Source organism: Capricornis sumatraensis, chromosome 1 (assembly GCF_032405125.1).
Source record: "Capricornis sumatraensis isolate serow.1 chromosome 1, serow.2, whole genome shotgun sequence".
NCBI classification, from domain to species: domain Eukaryota; kingdom Metazoa; phylum Chordata; class Mammalia; order Artiodactyla; family Bovidae; genus Capricornis; species Capricornis sumatraensis.
In genome coordinates, this window is record NC_091069.1 from 125,079,096 (window position 1) to 125,094,332 (window position 15,237).

The window sequence follows — 15,237 nt, forward strand, 5'->3', positions numbered from 1 at the left end:
AAATTATAAGTGGTCTCTGGGTAAGACTTAGCAATTCCTAGATAAAACAGTAGGTGTAAAGTTTGAAAAGCAGAGTGATATGTGAATGATGTATCAAAATACTTTATGAAACAAATCATCCCCCCTCTAAACCCATGGAGAGCTCTTACAGTAGGACAAACCTGCCTGGAGTTGTCTTTTGATGTTGTCCAGAGAGCAGCACAACACAATGAAAGATGGAACTGCTCTTCAGCCCACTGTCCCTTATGCATTGCAGAAAACTGTTTACAGCATCTAAAATCACCTTTCAACACACTCTCAAAAAGTGATTTTAAGATGAATAATGACCAATTCACTTAATCTAAAATCTAAATAACTTTATATATTTTAAGAAACATTTCTATAACTTTACAAGTCGGCAACAAATGCCAAAGTTAGTGCTGTGTTTTCTATTTACCTGTTTATTGATTCACTGAGTGATTCATACAACCCGCAGTTATTGAGGACCTCTTTGGTGTATAAAACGCCCTAAGGGAAATATGTGGAAAGACATAGAAGGAAAAAAGTGCTAGAGCAAAAAATCTTTGGACTTAAATTTTCCTTCTTACTCTCTTGAAGACAACCCCACCAAAAATATGAAAAGTGACTGAACAATATGCCCAGTTTCTTGCAAGACTTTTGGTCCTATCCAGAATGCCCATAAGGCATCTGCCCACACCAAAATGGTCCTTGATAATTTGGTCCTGTCCAGAATTATTTGAAGGACTTCCCTGGAGGTGCAGAGGTTAAGGTTCTGCCTGCCAATGCAGGGAGCATGGGTTCAATCCCTGGTCCAGGACGATTCCATGTGTTGCAAGGCAACTACACATGCACTGCAACTACTGAGCCCACGTGCCCTAGAGCCCACTTGCTTTGCAACAAGAGAAGCCACCACACTCAAGTATAGGGATGCTCACGCTCACTGCAACTAGAGAAGGCCCACATGCAGCGACAAAAACCCAGCTCACCCAAAATACATTAAGAAACAAAAAAGCAAACAACAACAAAACCCAAGCCATTTTAATGGAACAGATATGCTCTTGGACACTTTTTGTTATTATTTAGTCACTCAGTTGTGTCTGACTCTTTTGTGACCCCTTTTACTGTAATCTGCCAAGGATCCTCTGTCCAGGGATACTTTAGATAGGAGCAAATTTTAAGGAGCTTTTGGAATGGATCAAGTGTTTAAGAACCAAACGTCTTATGGACCAAAATATCCCACAAACCAAATGTATTATGACATTTTATGTGCTATGTACACACACACATCGTTGCTCAGTTGTGTCTATTTATGACCCTGTGGACTATAGCCCACCAAGCTCCTCTCTCCATGGGATTTTCCAGACAAGAATACTGAAGGGGTACCCATTCCTTTCTCCAGAGGTTCTCTTGACCCAGGGATCAAACTCAGGTCTTATGCATTGCAGGTGGATTCTTTATCTTCTGAACCACCAGAGAAGCTGGGTAGGATCAAACTTTGGCTAACATCCCAGCTTCTGGCAAAAGGATATGGTGAAAGGGAATCACAGAGTGTGAGGGTAATACTTGACCAGCACTTTTCTTTCCCAGAGAGTGGAACATAAATCTTCCTAACCTGTAAACTGTAAGAATGGAATCAGTACATATTTATTTATGTCTTTCACATTTTACATGAACAGTTGATGATCATAATGAAGACCAAAAAGTAACATATAATTTTCAAACATTGAAAGTGTGTAGGTGAATCCACCTTAACTATTTCCACCCATTACTGTCACATAAAGTTTGGTAAGCCACCTAGTTCTTGAACTTTGTATTTATTATCTGAAAGACAAAGATTTAAATATATATCTTAAAGAGCAGTCATGAAGAAAGGAAATAATACAGATACCAATTCATGATTGGCATAAAGGAGGGCCACAACAACAGCAACAAAAATAGCAAGTTGTATACTTTTTGAAAAAGATCTTTTAAAAACTAGCCTAAGGTTAAAACAAGATTGTTGTATTCAGTAGTGCTCGTTTTAATCTGATTATTTCTTTGTCCTCAAAAATTCCATTTCCAAAGCTTTCCTATTATTGGAGACCATATTGAATTACCTTCCTCAATCCTGAAGAATTCTCATAATGTAAGTAGGTGGTAAAATATCACATTCCCTCTTTTACTGGATCCATGAGTCCCCAGTCACCATTCATTCCTATTCATTCCTCTCACACAGCAAGATACTCTAGATTTATAGAGGGGAACGAGGCAATTAAACTTCAAAACCACAGTTTCCAAGCAGTAATTTATTATGAATATGACTTTCAGGGATGTTAAGTTTATTCTCATTTTTATACGCCTGGAAGACAGAGTTTGAGAAAAATCAACAAATGCATGCACCATATACCTGGCATTAGTACTATTATAAATTCTGCCAAAGAGAATTTTTATTTGATAGTGGGTACAAAGTCCATGAGGATTATGTTCTATTGTTCAACTGCCTTTGTTGCCAATTACCGTAAAGTTTTACTAACCCATTCGAAAGAGTAAAGGGAGAGATGGGAACTAAGGTTGCATTACACCGATTGATTTCTAGCTGTTGCAGTGTGCCCAAGAGGGGCTCTTTTGCGCAATTGTTCATATGCTTGAAGGGTTTCTAGAATACAGCTTGTTCTACTCTTTTGTTGCTTACTGGGCAGGCAATGATTGCAGAAAAACAAGATTAACTATCATGGGCTTTCTTAGTCTCAACAAAATGTAATTTGCTATAGTTCCACCACGTGGAGGGGTTTGAGGATGGAAGGAAAAGAACTGGCTAATTTAGTAAAGAATGTGAAATTGGTTCAAGAGAATTTAAGGCAGAATTATACTCTTCAATTGAATTGATTGTCCCAGGACTCAGAAACAGGCACTGCAACCAACACCAAATGTTTTTTCACTTCAAGTATTTGTTTTCTCTGCATCTGAGAAAACAACATATATATACTGCTAAGCACTCTCCTCTAATTTAAGACACTCCTACACAAATAATAACAGAACCATTAAAGTATTTTCCTACTTTAATTTCATTTGAACTGAACAGCCACATTCTTGCTAAAATGATTAAATTTGTTCTTTTAAAGTAGAGGAGAATTTCTGTAAAGTGATATTTCCCAAACACAGTACAGTGAAATGAACTTGGTCTCTTAAAGCAGGCATTCATGCATTCAGATTCTGATTTCATTACTAAGTAAGCTATTAAATCTTGGGTTTAATTTGTCTCATATTTGGTCACCAAGGATTATTACACCTATTTTTAGGGAAAATAAAAATCAGGGTGAGATGATTTGGGAGAATGTCATTGAAACATGTATAATATCATATATGAAATGAATACCAGTCCCGGCTCGATGCATGATACTGGATGCTTGGGGCTGGTGCACTGAGACGACCCAGAGGGATGGTACGGGGAGGGAGGAGAGAGAGGGGTTCAGGATGGGGAACACGTGTACACCCGTGGCAGATTCATGTTGATGTATGGCAAAACCAACACAATGTTGTAAAGTAATTAACCTCCAATTAAAATAAATAAATTTATATTAAAAAATTTTTAATTCAATTACAAAAAAATCTAATATTTTCCAAATATGATTTTCAAATTACTGTCTTGTATGTAACACTTCTTATAACTGGTTTGGTTTCAGTCTTTTTTTTCTCCACAATACTTAGTCCAGAGTCTGCATGAGAGATTCCTCACCTCAAGTCACTGGACAGTGTTATGACCGCGGATTACTCTGAAGTAATCACATTTGAGTGTATACTGAATCCTTCATGATACAAATATAAATAGATGATAAAGCCTTCAATTTGCAGAATTACAAATAATGCTAATTTATGGTGGGTTTCCATATTATGCCAAAAATTAATATCCTGAAGATTAAAATGGCATATAACATAAAAATATGCTAATCTTTTTTCCACTCAAGAAAACAGCAACTAATATTTAGACAATTTGAACAGATCTTAATAAACAGAATCAATTATTATTTTTGTACACATTTCCTTAAATAAAAATCCTTAGCTGTTTTGTTAAATAGTCCTCAAAAGAATCACAGTAGAGAGTCCCAAGAAAAAGAGTTGTACTAAAGTAAAAACTAGTGGGTGAAATGGCAAACTAAATAGTCCAGTCAAAGAACTCTAGTTTTAAGAATGGAAGGTTACTTTAAAAACTGGCATCTGGCTAATTTCTGCAGCAGTTAATGTTTTAATCAATGGTTTTGTTGGAAATGGACATCGTACCTGTGTATGTAAGATGAGAGGGAGACAGAACACTAGGTAAAAATAAAATCAGATAAAATCCTAAAACATACTTTCTTTATATAAGAAGACTATATTCATATTTTCTTTTTTTTAAATTTATCTATTTATTTATTTTACTTTACAATATTGTATTGGTTTTGCCATACATCAACATAAATCTGCCATGGGTGTACACGTGTTCCTCATCCTGAATGCCCCTCCCACCTCCCTCCCCATCCCATCCCATCCCTCTGGGTCATCCCAGTGCACCAGCCCCAAGCATCCTGTACCATGCATTGAACCTGGACTGGCGATTCATTCCACATATGATAATTTACATGTTTCAATGCCATTCTCCCGTATCATCCCACCCTCTCCCTCTCCCGCAGAGTCCTAAAGACTGTTCGATACATCTGTGCCTCTTTTGCTGTCTTGCATACAGGGTTATCGTTACCATCTTTCTAAATTCCATATATATGTGTTAGTATACTGTATTGGTGTTTTCCTTTCTGGCTTACTTCACTCTGTATAATAGGCTCCAGTTTCATCCACCTCATTAGAACTGATTCAAATGTATTCTTTTTAATGGCTGAGTAATATTCCATTGTGTATATGTATCACAGCTTTCTTATCCATTTGTCTGCTGATGGACATCTAAGTTGCTTCCATGTCCTGGCTATTATAAACAATGCTGCGATTAACATTGGGGTATACATGTCTCTTTCAATTCTGGCTTTAAATTAAAGGAATTTCTCTTTATTCATGGACCAAGACATATGAAAGGTGCTTATACAACAGAATATGGAGATATCAAGAGTACAATCTAAACAAGAGTATAATATTTCCACCTTCATATCTAAATATTTCAAACTAGAGTCATTTACTAATCCCACCAGCTGTTTCTCTGATAATGCCTATTGTGACTAATGAACACTGGTATTTCATGACCACTCCAAAGTGCAACTACCATTCTGAGCATCCTTTTCTCCACCTCCCTCCAGCCAGGAGCATATCTGGCCACTAAAGCTCATCAATCCTACTTGTAAAATAGCATTTGAAATATATCCCCATCTCCCCTGCTAGTGCAAGAGTTCCAACTCTCATCAACTTTCACCTTGAATGTTGAAATGGTTGCTCAGTTGGTAGCAGAATTGTCTTTATGAAACATGGACATGGACATATATATGTTAAATTTTTCAGTACTGTTATTTACAAAAATATTTTAATATGTTAAAATGATTTGTAAAATGTCCCCCAGAATTTGACTAAACTCCCTTCCTGCCATAGTTTCAGTAAGCATCCCAACATCTAGATAAGTTAGATGCCTCTGCTTTCCCTATAGTAATGTGACCTCTCTTCATTGTGCATTTATTTCTAAACATCTTTCAAATTTTAATTTATATGAAGATGTTTTCAATCCCAGACTCAGAAGGAAGATACTCCATGGCATAGCCCAGTTTTGATGTTCCCACATCACTTTTTTCTACCTCATTTACAAAATTTGCTAGCCAATGAATCAGTTGCCCACTAAACTCCAAACTCCATAAAAAAGTCATCCTATTATTTCTATCCCTTAAAAAGCCACGATGCAAATAAATAGGAAATAAATATTTGTAAAGTGAACGAATAATCATTAATGAGATAAAATGTTTCAAGGGGTATCTCTTGACAGTGTGGTTTTGAAGTTCAATCTATAAATTTCAATAAGCAATAGACAAAGATATGAAACATCAGTAAGTGAAGTTTCCATAGAAAGCATTAGATCAGACAAAATCATAATGTCTCTAGTTAAATGCCCAAATCTATTCTTATAGATGCTGAATACCTAGAACTCCTTCAACCACTGTTTAAAAGAGACAGTTACTACAGTGATGTCCTTTTTCTCATTATTTTTTATCAAGAATTTTTTGAATACTATCAACATGACACCTCTTAAGGATTAGTGGCTCAATAATTAAGAACTCTTGATGAATATCTCATATGTGTCATAATATACAAGTTCATTTAATATATTTAAAAATTTTTTTTTCTCTTAAATGGGAGTATTTTAGCACTTGGAAATGATTCAGCTTTATCCTGTCCTATTTTAGATGTTAGGTGATCCATAAATTTCCCAAAGGCTTATATCTATTTTAATTACAATTATAAAAAAACAATTTAGTTGTATTTATATCCAGCATCTCTGTCTATAATGTTCTTAATTAAGCATTACCTTAGCAGATTTATTAACAGAAGCACTTTCCCCAATTTATTTCTTGGAGCCTAAGAGAAATTTCAGAATCAAATCTATTTTTAAAACCCAGCAGATGGCAGTACAATGCTGGCTTTAAGATTAAGGCCAATAACAAAAAGAAAAAAAAAAAAATGCTATTGAGCTTAAAGATTTTCCAAAAACTTTAATTTGTCGTTGTTATTCTAATCATAAAGAAACATATTGAAATTATCACATGGCTCAAAAAATTAAAAACATATGTGGTTACCCAGTGGTCATATATTATTAGGATTGCACCTAAATTTTCCAAGTCAATTTCTAGAAGGAAAATGTGTTTTTCAGTCCATTTCTATATTTAGCAATGTGGAAAGAAGCAGGTGAAGGACAAGACAGGCTAAGAGGTGCAAATTTATCAGATCCTGGTCAGAGTATGACATGGAATCCTTCTGGGGGATGTTTGCAACTTTCCTCCTAAGAAACCCTGACCCAAGAAGCAAAGAGATAATGAACAGAAGACAACCATTGGGTTTTCTTGTTCAATGTACTGTGGACTTTAAGTTTCATTTTACTATAAAATAGTTTTCATTGTTCTGCAGGATGCAAACCTTAACTTCAACCACTATATTTTCAAGTCATAAGTTTATAAGTAAATGAAGTGGCTATTAGATACTGTAGATGATGAGATATGCATTTTAGCAAATTGCCCCACATTACACTTAACAATCCTAGGAGGTGTAAATATTGGGGACCAAATAATGCTCCAAACTGTAGCATTCATTTATCAAGATTAAAAATCAACAAAGTAGGGGCTTCCCTGATGGCTTAGTGGTAAAGAATCTGCCTGCCAATCCAGGAGATACAGGTTTGGTCCCCGATCCGGGAAGATCCAACATGCCTCAGGCAATTAAGCCCATGCCCCACAGATACTGAGTCTGTGTTCTAGAGCCTGGGAGCCAGAACTACTGAAGTCCACATGCCTGAAAGCCCATTCTCCCTCCACAACAAGAAAAGCCACCTCAATGAGAAGCCTGAACACTGCAACTAGAGAGTGGCCGCACTTGCTACAACTAAAGAAAGCCCGTGCAGCAACAAAGACCCAGCACACACAACCAAAAGCAAATGAATAAATAGACAATCTTTTTTAAAAATCAACAAAGTAAGCATCATATTTAATATCTATGAAGAAATATGTATCATTTCTTCAAAATTTAAAACTGTAGGATCAATTCATTAAATGAAATAAATACTTTGGGGCGAAGTTGAAATAATTATAAATAAGCATATACTTACTTGGGCTTCCCTTGTGGCTCAGCTGGGAAAGAATCCACCTGTAATGCAGGAGAGCTGGGTTTAATCCCTGGGTTGGGAAGATCCCCTGAAGAAGGAAAAGGCTACCCATTCAAGAATGCTGGTCTGGAGAATTCCATGGACTGTATAGTCCATGTGTCTGCAAAGAGTCAGACACAACTGAGTGACTTTCACTTTCAATTTCAATATCAGTTCACCTCAGTTCAGTCGCTCAGTCGTGTCCGACTCTTTGCGACCCTGTGAATCGCAGCATGCCAGGCCTCCCTGTCCATCACCAACTCCCAGAGTTCACTCAGACTCACGTCCATCGAGTCAGTGATGCCATCCAGCCATCTCATCCTCTGTCGTCCCCTTCTCTTCCTGCCCCCAATCCCTCGCAGCATCAGAGTCTTTTTCAATGAGTCAGCTCTTCGTATGAGGTGGGCAAAGTACTGGAGTTTCAGCTTTAGCATCATTCCTTCCAAAGAACACCCAGGGCTGAACTTCAGAATGGACTGGTTGGATCTCCTTGCAGTCCAAGGGACTCTCAAGAGTCTTCTCCAACACCGCAGTTCAAAAGCATCAATTCTTTGGCGCTCAGCCTTCTTCACAGTCGAACTCTCACATCCATACATGACCACAGGAAAAACCATAACCTTGACTAGACAGACCTTAGTCGGCAAAGTAATGTCTCAGCTTTTGAATATGCTATCTAGGTTGGTCATAACTTTTCTTCTGAGGAGGAAGCGTCTTTTAATTTCATGGTTGCAGTCACCATCTGCAGTGATTTTGGAGCCCCCAAAAATAAAGTCTGACACTGTTTCCCCATCCATTTCCCATATAGTGATGGGACCGGATGCCACGATCTTCGTTTTCTAAATGACGAGCTTTAAGCCAACTTTTTTACTCTCCTCTTTCACTTTCATCACGAAGCTTTTGAGTTCCTCTACACTTTCTGCCATAAGGGTGGTGTCATCTGCATATCTGAGGTTATTGATATTTCTCCTGGCAATCTTGATTCCAACTTGAGCTTCTTCCAGTCCAGCGTTTCTCATGATGTACTCTGCATAGAAATCAAATAAGCAGGGTGACAATATACAGCCTTGACATATTCCTTTTCCTATTTGGAACCAGTCTGTTGTTCCATGTCCAGTTCTAACTGTTGCTTCCTGACCTGTATACAGATTTCTCAAGAGGCAGGTCAGGTGGTCTGGTATTCCCATCTCTTTCAGAATTTTCCAGTTTATTGTGATCCACATAGTCAAAGGCTTTGGCAAAGCCAATAAAGCAGAAATAGATGTTTTTCTGGAACTTTCTTGCTTTTTCCATGATCCAGCAGATGTTGGCAATTTGATCTCTGGTTCCTCTGCCTTTTCTAAAACCATCTTGAACATCAGGAAATTCACGGTTCATGTATTGCTGGAGCCTGGCTTGGAGAACTTTTAGCATCACTTTACTAGCATGTGAGATGAGTGCAACTGGGCGATAGTTTGAGCATTCTTTGGCATTGCCTTTCTTAGGGATTGGAATGAAAACTGACCTTTTCCAGTGCTGTGGCCACTGCTGACTTTACCAAATTTGCTGGCGTATTGAGTGCAGCACTTTCACAGCATCATCTTTCAGGATTTGAAATAGCTCAACTGTAATTCCATCATCTCCATGAGCTTTGTTCATAGTGATGCTTTCTAAGGCCCACTTGACTTCACATTCCAGGATGTCTGGCTCTAGATGAGTGATCACACCATCATGATTATCTGAGTCATGAAGATCTTTTTGTATAGTTCTTTCTGTGTATTCTTGCTACCTGTTCTTAATATCTTCTGCTTCTGTTAGATCCATACCATTTCTGTCCTTTATCGAGCCCATCTTTGCATGAAATATTCCCTTGATATCTCTAATTTTCTTGAAGAGATCTCTAGTGTTTCCCATTCTGTTCTTTTCCTCTATTTCTTTGCATTTTTCTCTGAGGAAGGCTTTCTTATCTCTTCTTGCTATTCTTTGGAATTCTGCATTCAGATGCTTATATCTTTCCTTTTCTCCTTTGTTTTTCACCTCTCTTCTTTTCACAGCTATTTGTAAGCCCTCCCCCGACAGCCATTTTGCTTTTTTGCATTTCTATTCCATGGGGATGGTCTTGATCCCTGTCTCCTGTACAATGTCATGAACCTCATTCCATAGTTCATCAGGCACTCTATCTATCAGATCTAGGCCCTTAAATCTATTTCTCACTTCCACTGTATGATCATAAGGGATTTGATTTAGGTCATACCTGAATGGTCTAGTGGTCTTCCCTACTTTCTTCTATTTAAGTCTGATTTTGGTAATAAGGAGTTCATGATCTGAGCCACAGTCAGCTCCACGTCTTGTTTTTGTTAACTGTATGTAGCTTCTCCATCTTTGACTGCAAAGAATATAATCAATCTGATTTCGGTTTTGACCATCTGGTGATGTCCATGTGTAGAGTCTTCTCTTGTTTTGTTGGAAGAGGGTGTTTGCTATGACCAGTGCATTTTCTTGCTAAAACTCTATTAGTCTTTGCCCTGCTTCATTCCGCATTCCAAGGCCAAATTTGCTTTCAAGTATATACTTACCTAAATGACAAAGAATACATAGTAACCTTTAAATTCAATCTTTTTTTTTTTTTTTTTTAAGGAAATGTCTCAATAGAGTGCCCACCTGATTCAAGGCTGTGTGGTGATGCTCTAAAGTGCATAGCAATTGATTTATTTTGTGATGGAGAATTAAACTGTCCAGATGGCTCTGATGAAGACAATAAAACTTGTGGTAAGTGATTAACTTCCCTTCCTCACTGTGTCCACACACACACACACCCCTCAGGTACCAGAAATTACTGGAGATTGAGATACACCCTTAGTCATGTTTATGATTTAAGACAAAAATATAAAAGTAATCATATTAATATTCTCAAACTTTATCTTGTTACATTAAACCTATTTTAGTTAAACAGAATTCCATTTGACAAGTATAGGGAGAATGCTGTGGCTAATAACATCTGAAAGAAGAAAATGACCTTATATTTCATCCATTATTAAATTGCTATGAACTATTATGAATTTGAATGTTTTTCACCATCATATCATAATACAGATCACTTTATTTTTGCCATGTTAACAGTCTTTAACTCAGGAATCATCACTCCTTAATTCAAATTGATGCCTTTATTCAACTTTTGGCAAAGAAACAAAAAAGTAGGAAAAAAGTGTACTTGAGTTGTAGTTCTGTGAGTAAAGGAAATCAGTTAAGAATAAGATCTTCATGTCTGTTAAACTAAATATCTGTTTTATTTTGTTTTTGCAAATACTGGCATTTGTTTAGAGTGCTAATAGTTTTTAAATCACTATTATTACTGTTAGTTAACACTTAAGTAGCACTTACTAAATGCCAAACATAGCTGCAGTTTAAACATGTAACTTAAATATGCAATTTAAACATATTTCTTTTTTGGCTTATTTCATTTTATTGCCTGTGTAATACAATGTATATACAATTGCTAAGTAATGTGAGGAACTACTTGAACAATTCTAACCTACAATTTATTCTTGAAAAATTAAATAGCAGGAATTGAGCAATTTTTTAGTTTATAATCAGTTTAAAAATTGACCATGAGCACAGTTAGTTCCCGAAATGTGTAAAGGCTTTGGTTATAATTTACTTCACTTTACTTGTTATACTTTGCTCTTCTTTCTGATATTAATCTAAGACAAATGCTCGAATACCAACTGAAGTTTCAAATATTGCCTATCCACTCAGGATATACTTGAAAAGATAGGCAGTTGGTCTGTTTCCCAGAACCAACTCAAAAACCAGCAACTTGACTAAAGCGTCCTCAACTAAGCACTCCTAGTTCAAATGTTCTTGGATGAAATTCAAACTTCAAAGTTTAACTGCATACTTTGAAGTGCACTCAGAGCATACTGGAAGAAAGTGCAGGCTACAGAATATTTTTTAATCTATCTTATATAACTAAATTACTCAGAGAAGAAGAAAGCAATGTCTTTGTTTGCTATGATTTTCAGGCAGTTTTCAAAACCTTTCCAGTGGGAATGTGATACAAGTGTGCCATCATGAGGTAATAGAGGTGATGTTCCCCCAATTTATATTTCAAATATTATGTGTATCAAAGTGAGCCCCATACCTTTAAGTCTATGTGATGATGGTCACTAACTGTACATGGGGAGAAATATCTAAGATGTATAATCAGAAAATGAACCATACCTATTATGTGCTCTCTACTGTTACAGATTTTATAGTTTTCATAATGAATTAGTATCCATGCATATCAAATAATAACCATAGAAATACACTATATGTGGCAATTTGTCCTGAAGTAGGTTATCAGGCCATGAATTATATTCCTGAGTCACTATAAATGCATGACATGAACTTCAGTATGAGAACTGAATTCTGTAATTATGATTATGTGTTTGCATTAAATATATAACCAAACTGCATCATTTTCAATATCATGAAGGTTTTGTGTTAATTGAATCTTACTATCAATTCACCATCCAAGTGATTAACTTTCTGAAGCCTATAGATCCTTGTCTGTCATTTTTCTTGATTCTCTTTATTATTTTCACTTTAAAGTTAGCATTGTATCTATTTTTTTTTTTTTTGCAAAAATAATATAAAGTCCTTGTGGAATAAAGAAGAGAAAAAATCAATCAACTACTCTATCTTTATCCCGGATTTACAGTCATATAGGTTGTTTTATTCATTATTTGGCTTCCCTGGTGGCTCAGATGGTAAAGAATCCACTCACAATACAGGAGATCCCAGGTTTATATAGTTGGTCAGATGCCTGAGTTGGGAAGATCCCTTGGAAGAGGAAATAGTAGCCCACTCCTATATTCTTGCCTGGAGAGTTCCACTGCCAAAGGAGCCTGGTAGGCTACAGTCCATGGGGTCACAAAGCACTGGACATGACTTAGCAACTAACACTTTCACTCTCACACTTTCATTCATTACTTAATCATAAATGATTGTGAGTATCTCACCTCAGCCCCGCCTCACACTTGTGCTCAAATTGTAGCACAATTTCTAGAAGAAAGCCCTCTCCATCAATTTACATTCACTGAAAGATGATTTTGGAGAAGGAAATGGCAACCTACTCCAGTGTTCTTGCCTGGAGAATCCCAGGGACGGGGGAGCCTGGTGGGCTGCCGTCTAGGGAGTTGCACAGCGTCGGACACGACTGAAGTGACTTAGCAGCAGCGAAGATGATTTTAAGAGAACTATCTGTGTAAAACTGACCTATGCTCTCACTTCTCTCCCTTATTCCTCCAGCTGTGAGCTCTAATTCTAGTCGGTGTTATTAATAGAGTCATATTAATGTTAAATTCCTAAACAGCTTCCTTTTTAGGCTTTAGTTATTTAGGTTTTCACAACTTATAGCTGACGATAGCAGAACCAAGATTTCTTTAAATTGTTTTTTTCTTCTGATGAGGATTGTATCAGCAGGAAAGTTCACTTTTTAGCTGACCTGTGAGAAAAAAAAGTGCTGACCCACACCCTTCAGGCCAATGTTCAGGCCTATTTTGGAAGCTGGCAAGTGTCTCCATAGGTTGTTTGTCTGACTCATATGTACATGTAAAATAGACTTGGGTGGATGGGCAGAGATCATGTTTGATTTATATGTGTGTGTGTGTGTGTGTGTGTGTGTGTGTGAGAGATAGTCACTCAGTTATGCCTAACTCTTTACTACCCTATAGACTGTAGCCTGCCAGGCTCTTCTGTCCCTGGAATTCTCCAGGAAAGAATAATACTGGAGTGGGTTGTCATGCCCTTTTCCAGTTTGATGTATATTCCTGGAGAATTCAGTGTACTGAGCAAACACACTATTGAAAAATAATGAGCCAGCAGAGGGAGCTCTCAGTGGGTCCTAAGAACACACCTATATGAATCCCATTCCATTATAGTCAATTTTGGATATTGCAATAGAATTGCTGATAGTATAATATTGGACAGGTTCATTTATCTCCCGCCGAGAGTTTTTTCCTAGCACCACACTAAAAAGCACTTAGTAGTCTAAAAAATTATAATTCTGAATGCTTAGTAATCATACTCAGCCATGGCTGGGTTATATCTGTTTTTCCAGAAGTATGCCCTGCTCCATGTCTTATGTAACATTCAGTTCACTTCAGTTGCTCAGTCATGTCCGACTCTGAGACCCCATAGACTGCAGCTTGCCAGGCTTCTCTGTCCATCACCAACTCCCAGGGCTTGCTCAAATCATTGAGTCAGTGATGCCATCCAACCATCTCATCCTCTGTCGTCCCCTTCTCCTCCTGCCTTCAATCTTTCCCAGCATCAGGGTCTTTTCTAAAGAGTCAGTTCTTCGCATCAGGTGGCCAAAGTACTGGGGCTTCAGCTTCCACATCAGCCCTTCCAATAAGTATTCCTGACCGATTTCCTTTAGGATGGACTGGTTGGATCTCCTTGCAGTCCAAGTGACTCTCAGGAGTCTTCTCCAACACCACAGTTCAAAAGCATCAATTCTTCGGTGCACAGCTTTGTTTATAGTCCAACTCTCACATCCAGACATGACTACTGGGAAAACCACAGCTTTGACTAGATGGACCTTTGTTGGCAAAGTGATGTCTCTGCTTTTTAAGATGCTCTCTAGGTTTGTCATAGCTGTTATAAGTAGTTCAATACTATTGTAACTTTATTTTAAATGCCTTCAGGAATGTTCTTCTTAATCTTTTCTCAAATGCAGAAATTCCCACAGTTCCTTTAGAGTATAAATTGATCTATAGATTATCCATTTCCACTAAAACTCAGCAACTTCATAGAAAACTGAACACACAAACTGATCATGTCCTTAAGGGCAAACTAAATATTATGAAAGAGGAGAGTGAAAGAGCTGGCTTAAAACTCAACATTCAAAAAACAAAGATCATGGCATCTGGTCCTATCACTTCATGGCAAATAGATGGGGAAACAATGGAAACAGTTACAGACTTTATTTTCTTGGACTCCAAAATTATTGTGGACAGTGACTGCAGACATGAAATTCAAAGACGCTTGCTCCTTGGAAAGAAAGCTGTGACAAACCTGAAGAGCATATTAAAAAAAAAAAAAAATGGCATCACTTTACTGACAAATGTCTGTCTAGTCCAAGCTATAGTTTTTCCAGTAGTCATGTATGGATGTGAGAGTTGGACCGTAAAGAAGGCTGAACACTGAAGAATTGATACTTTTGAACTGTGATGTTGGAGAAGATTCTTGAGAGCCCCTTGGACTGCAAGGAGATCAAAATAGTGAATCATAAAGGAAATCATTCCTGAAAATTCATTGGAAGGACTGATGCTGAAGCTGAAACTCCAATACTTTGGCCACCTGATGCGAAGAAATGACTCATTGGAAAAGACTCTGATGCCAGGAAAGATTGAAAGAGGGAGGAGAAGGGGACGACAGAGGATGAGATGGTTGGATGGCAGGACCAACTCGATGGACAT

General features: G+C 37.4%; 1 protein-coding gene across 2 annotated transcripts in view; it reads left to right on the forward strand.

Moving 5' to 3' along the window:
- The window catches only part of TMPRSS15 (transmembrane serine protease 15), a 157,259-nt gene that overhangs the window by 20,771 nt on the left and 121,251 nt on the right, over positions 1-15,237 (forward strand). For both annotated transcript variants that reach the window (XM_068982063.1, XM_068982073.1), the window contains one exon: positions 10,409-10,540. In XM_068982063.1, the coding sequence (XP_068838164.1) occupies positions 10,409-10,540 (132 nt within the window). The remainder of the gene's footprint in view (positions 1-10,408; positions 10,541-15,237) is intronic.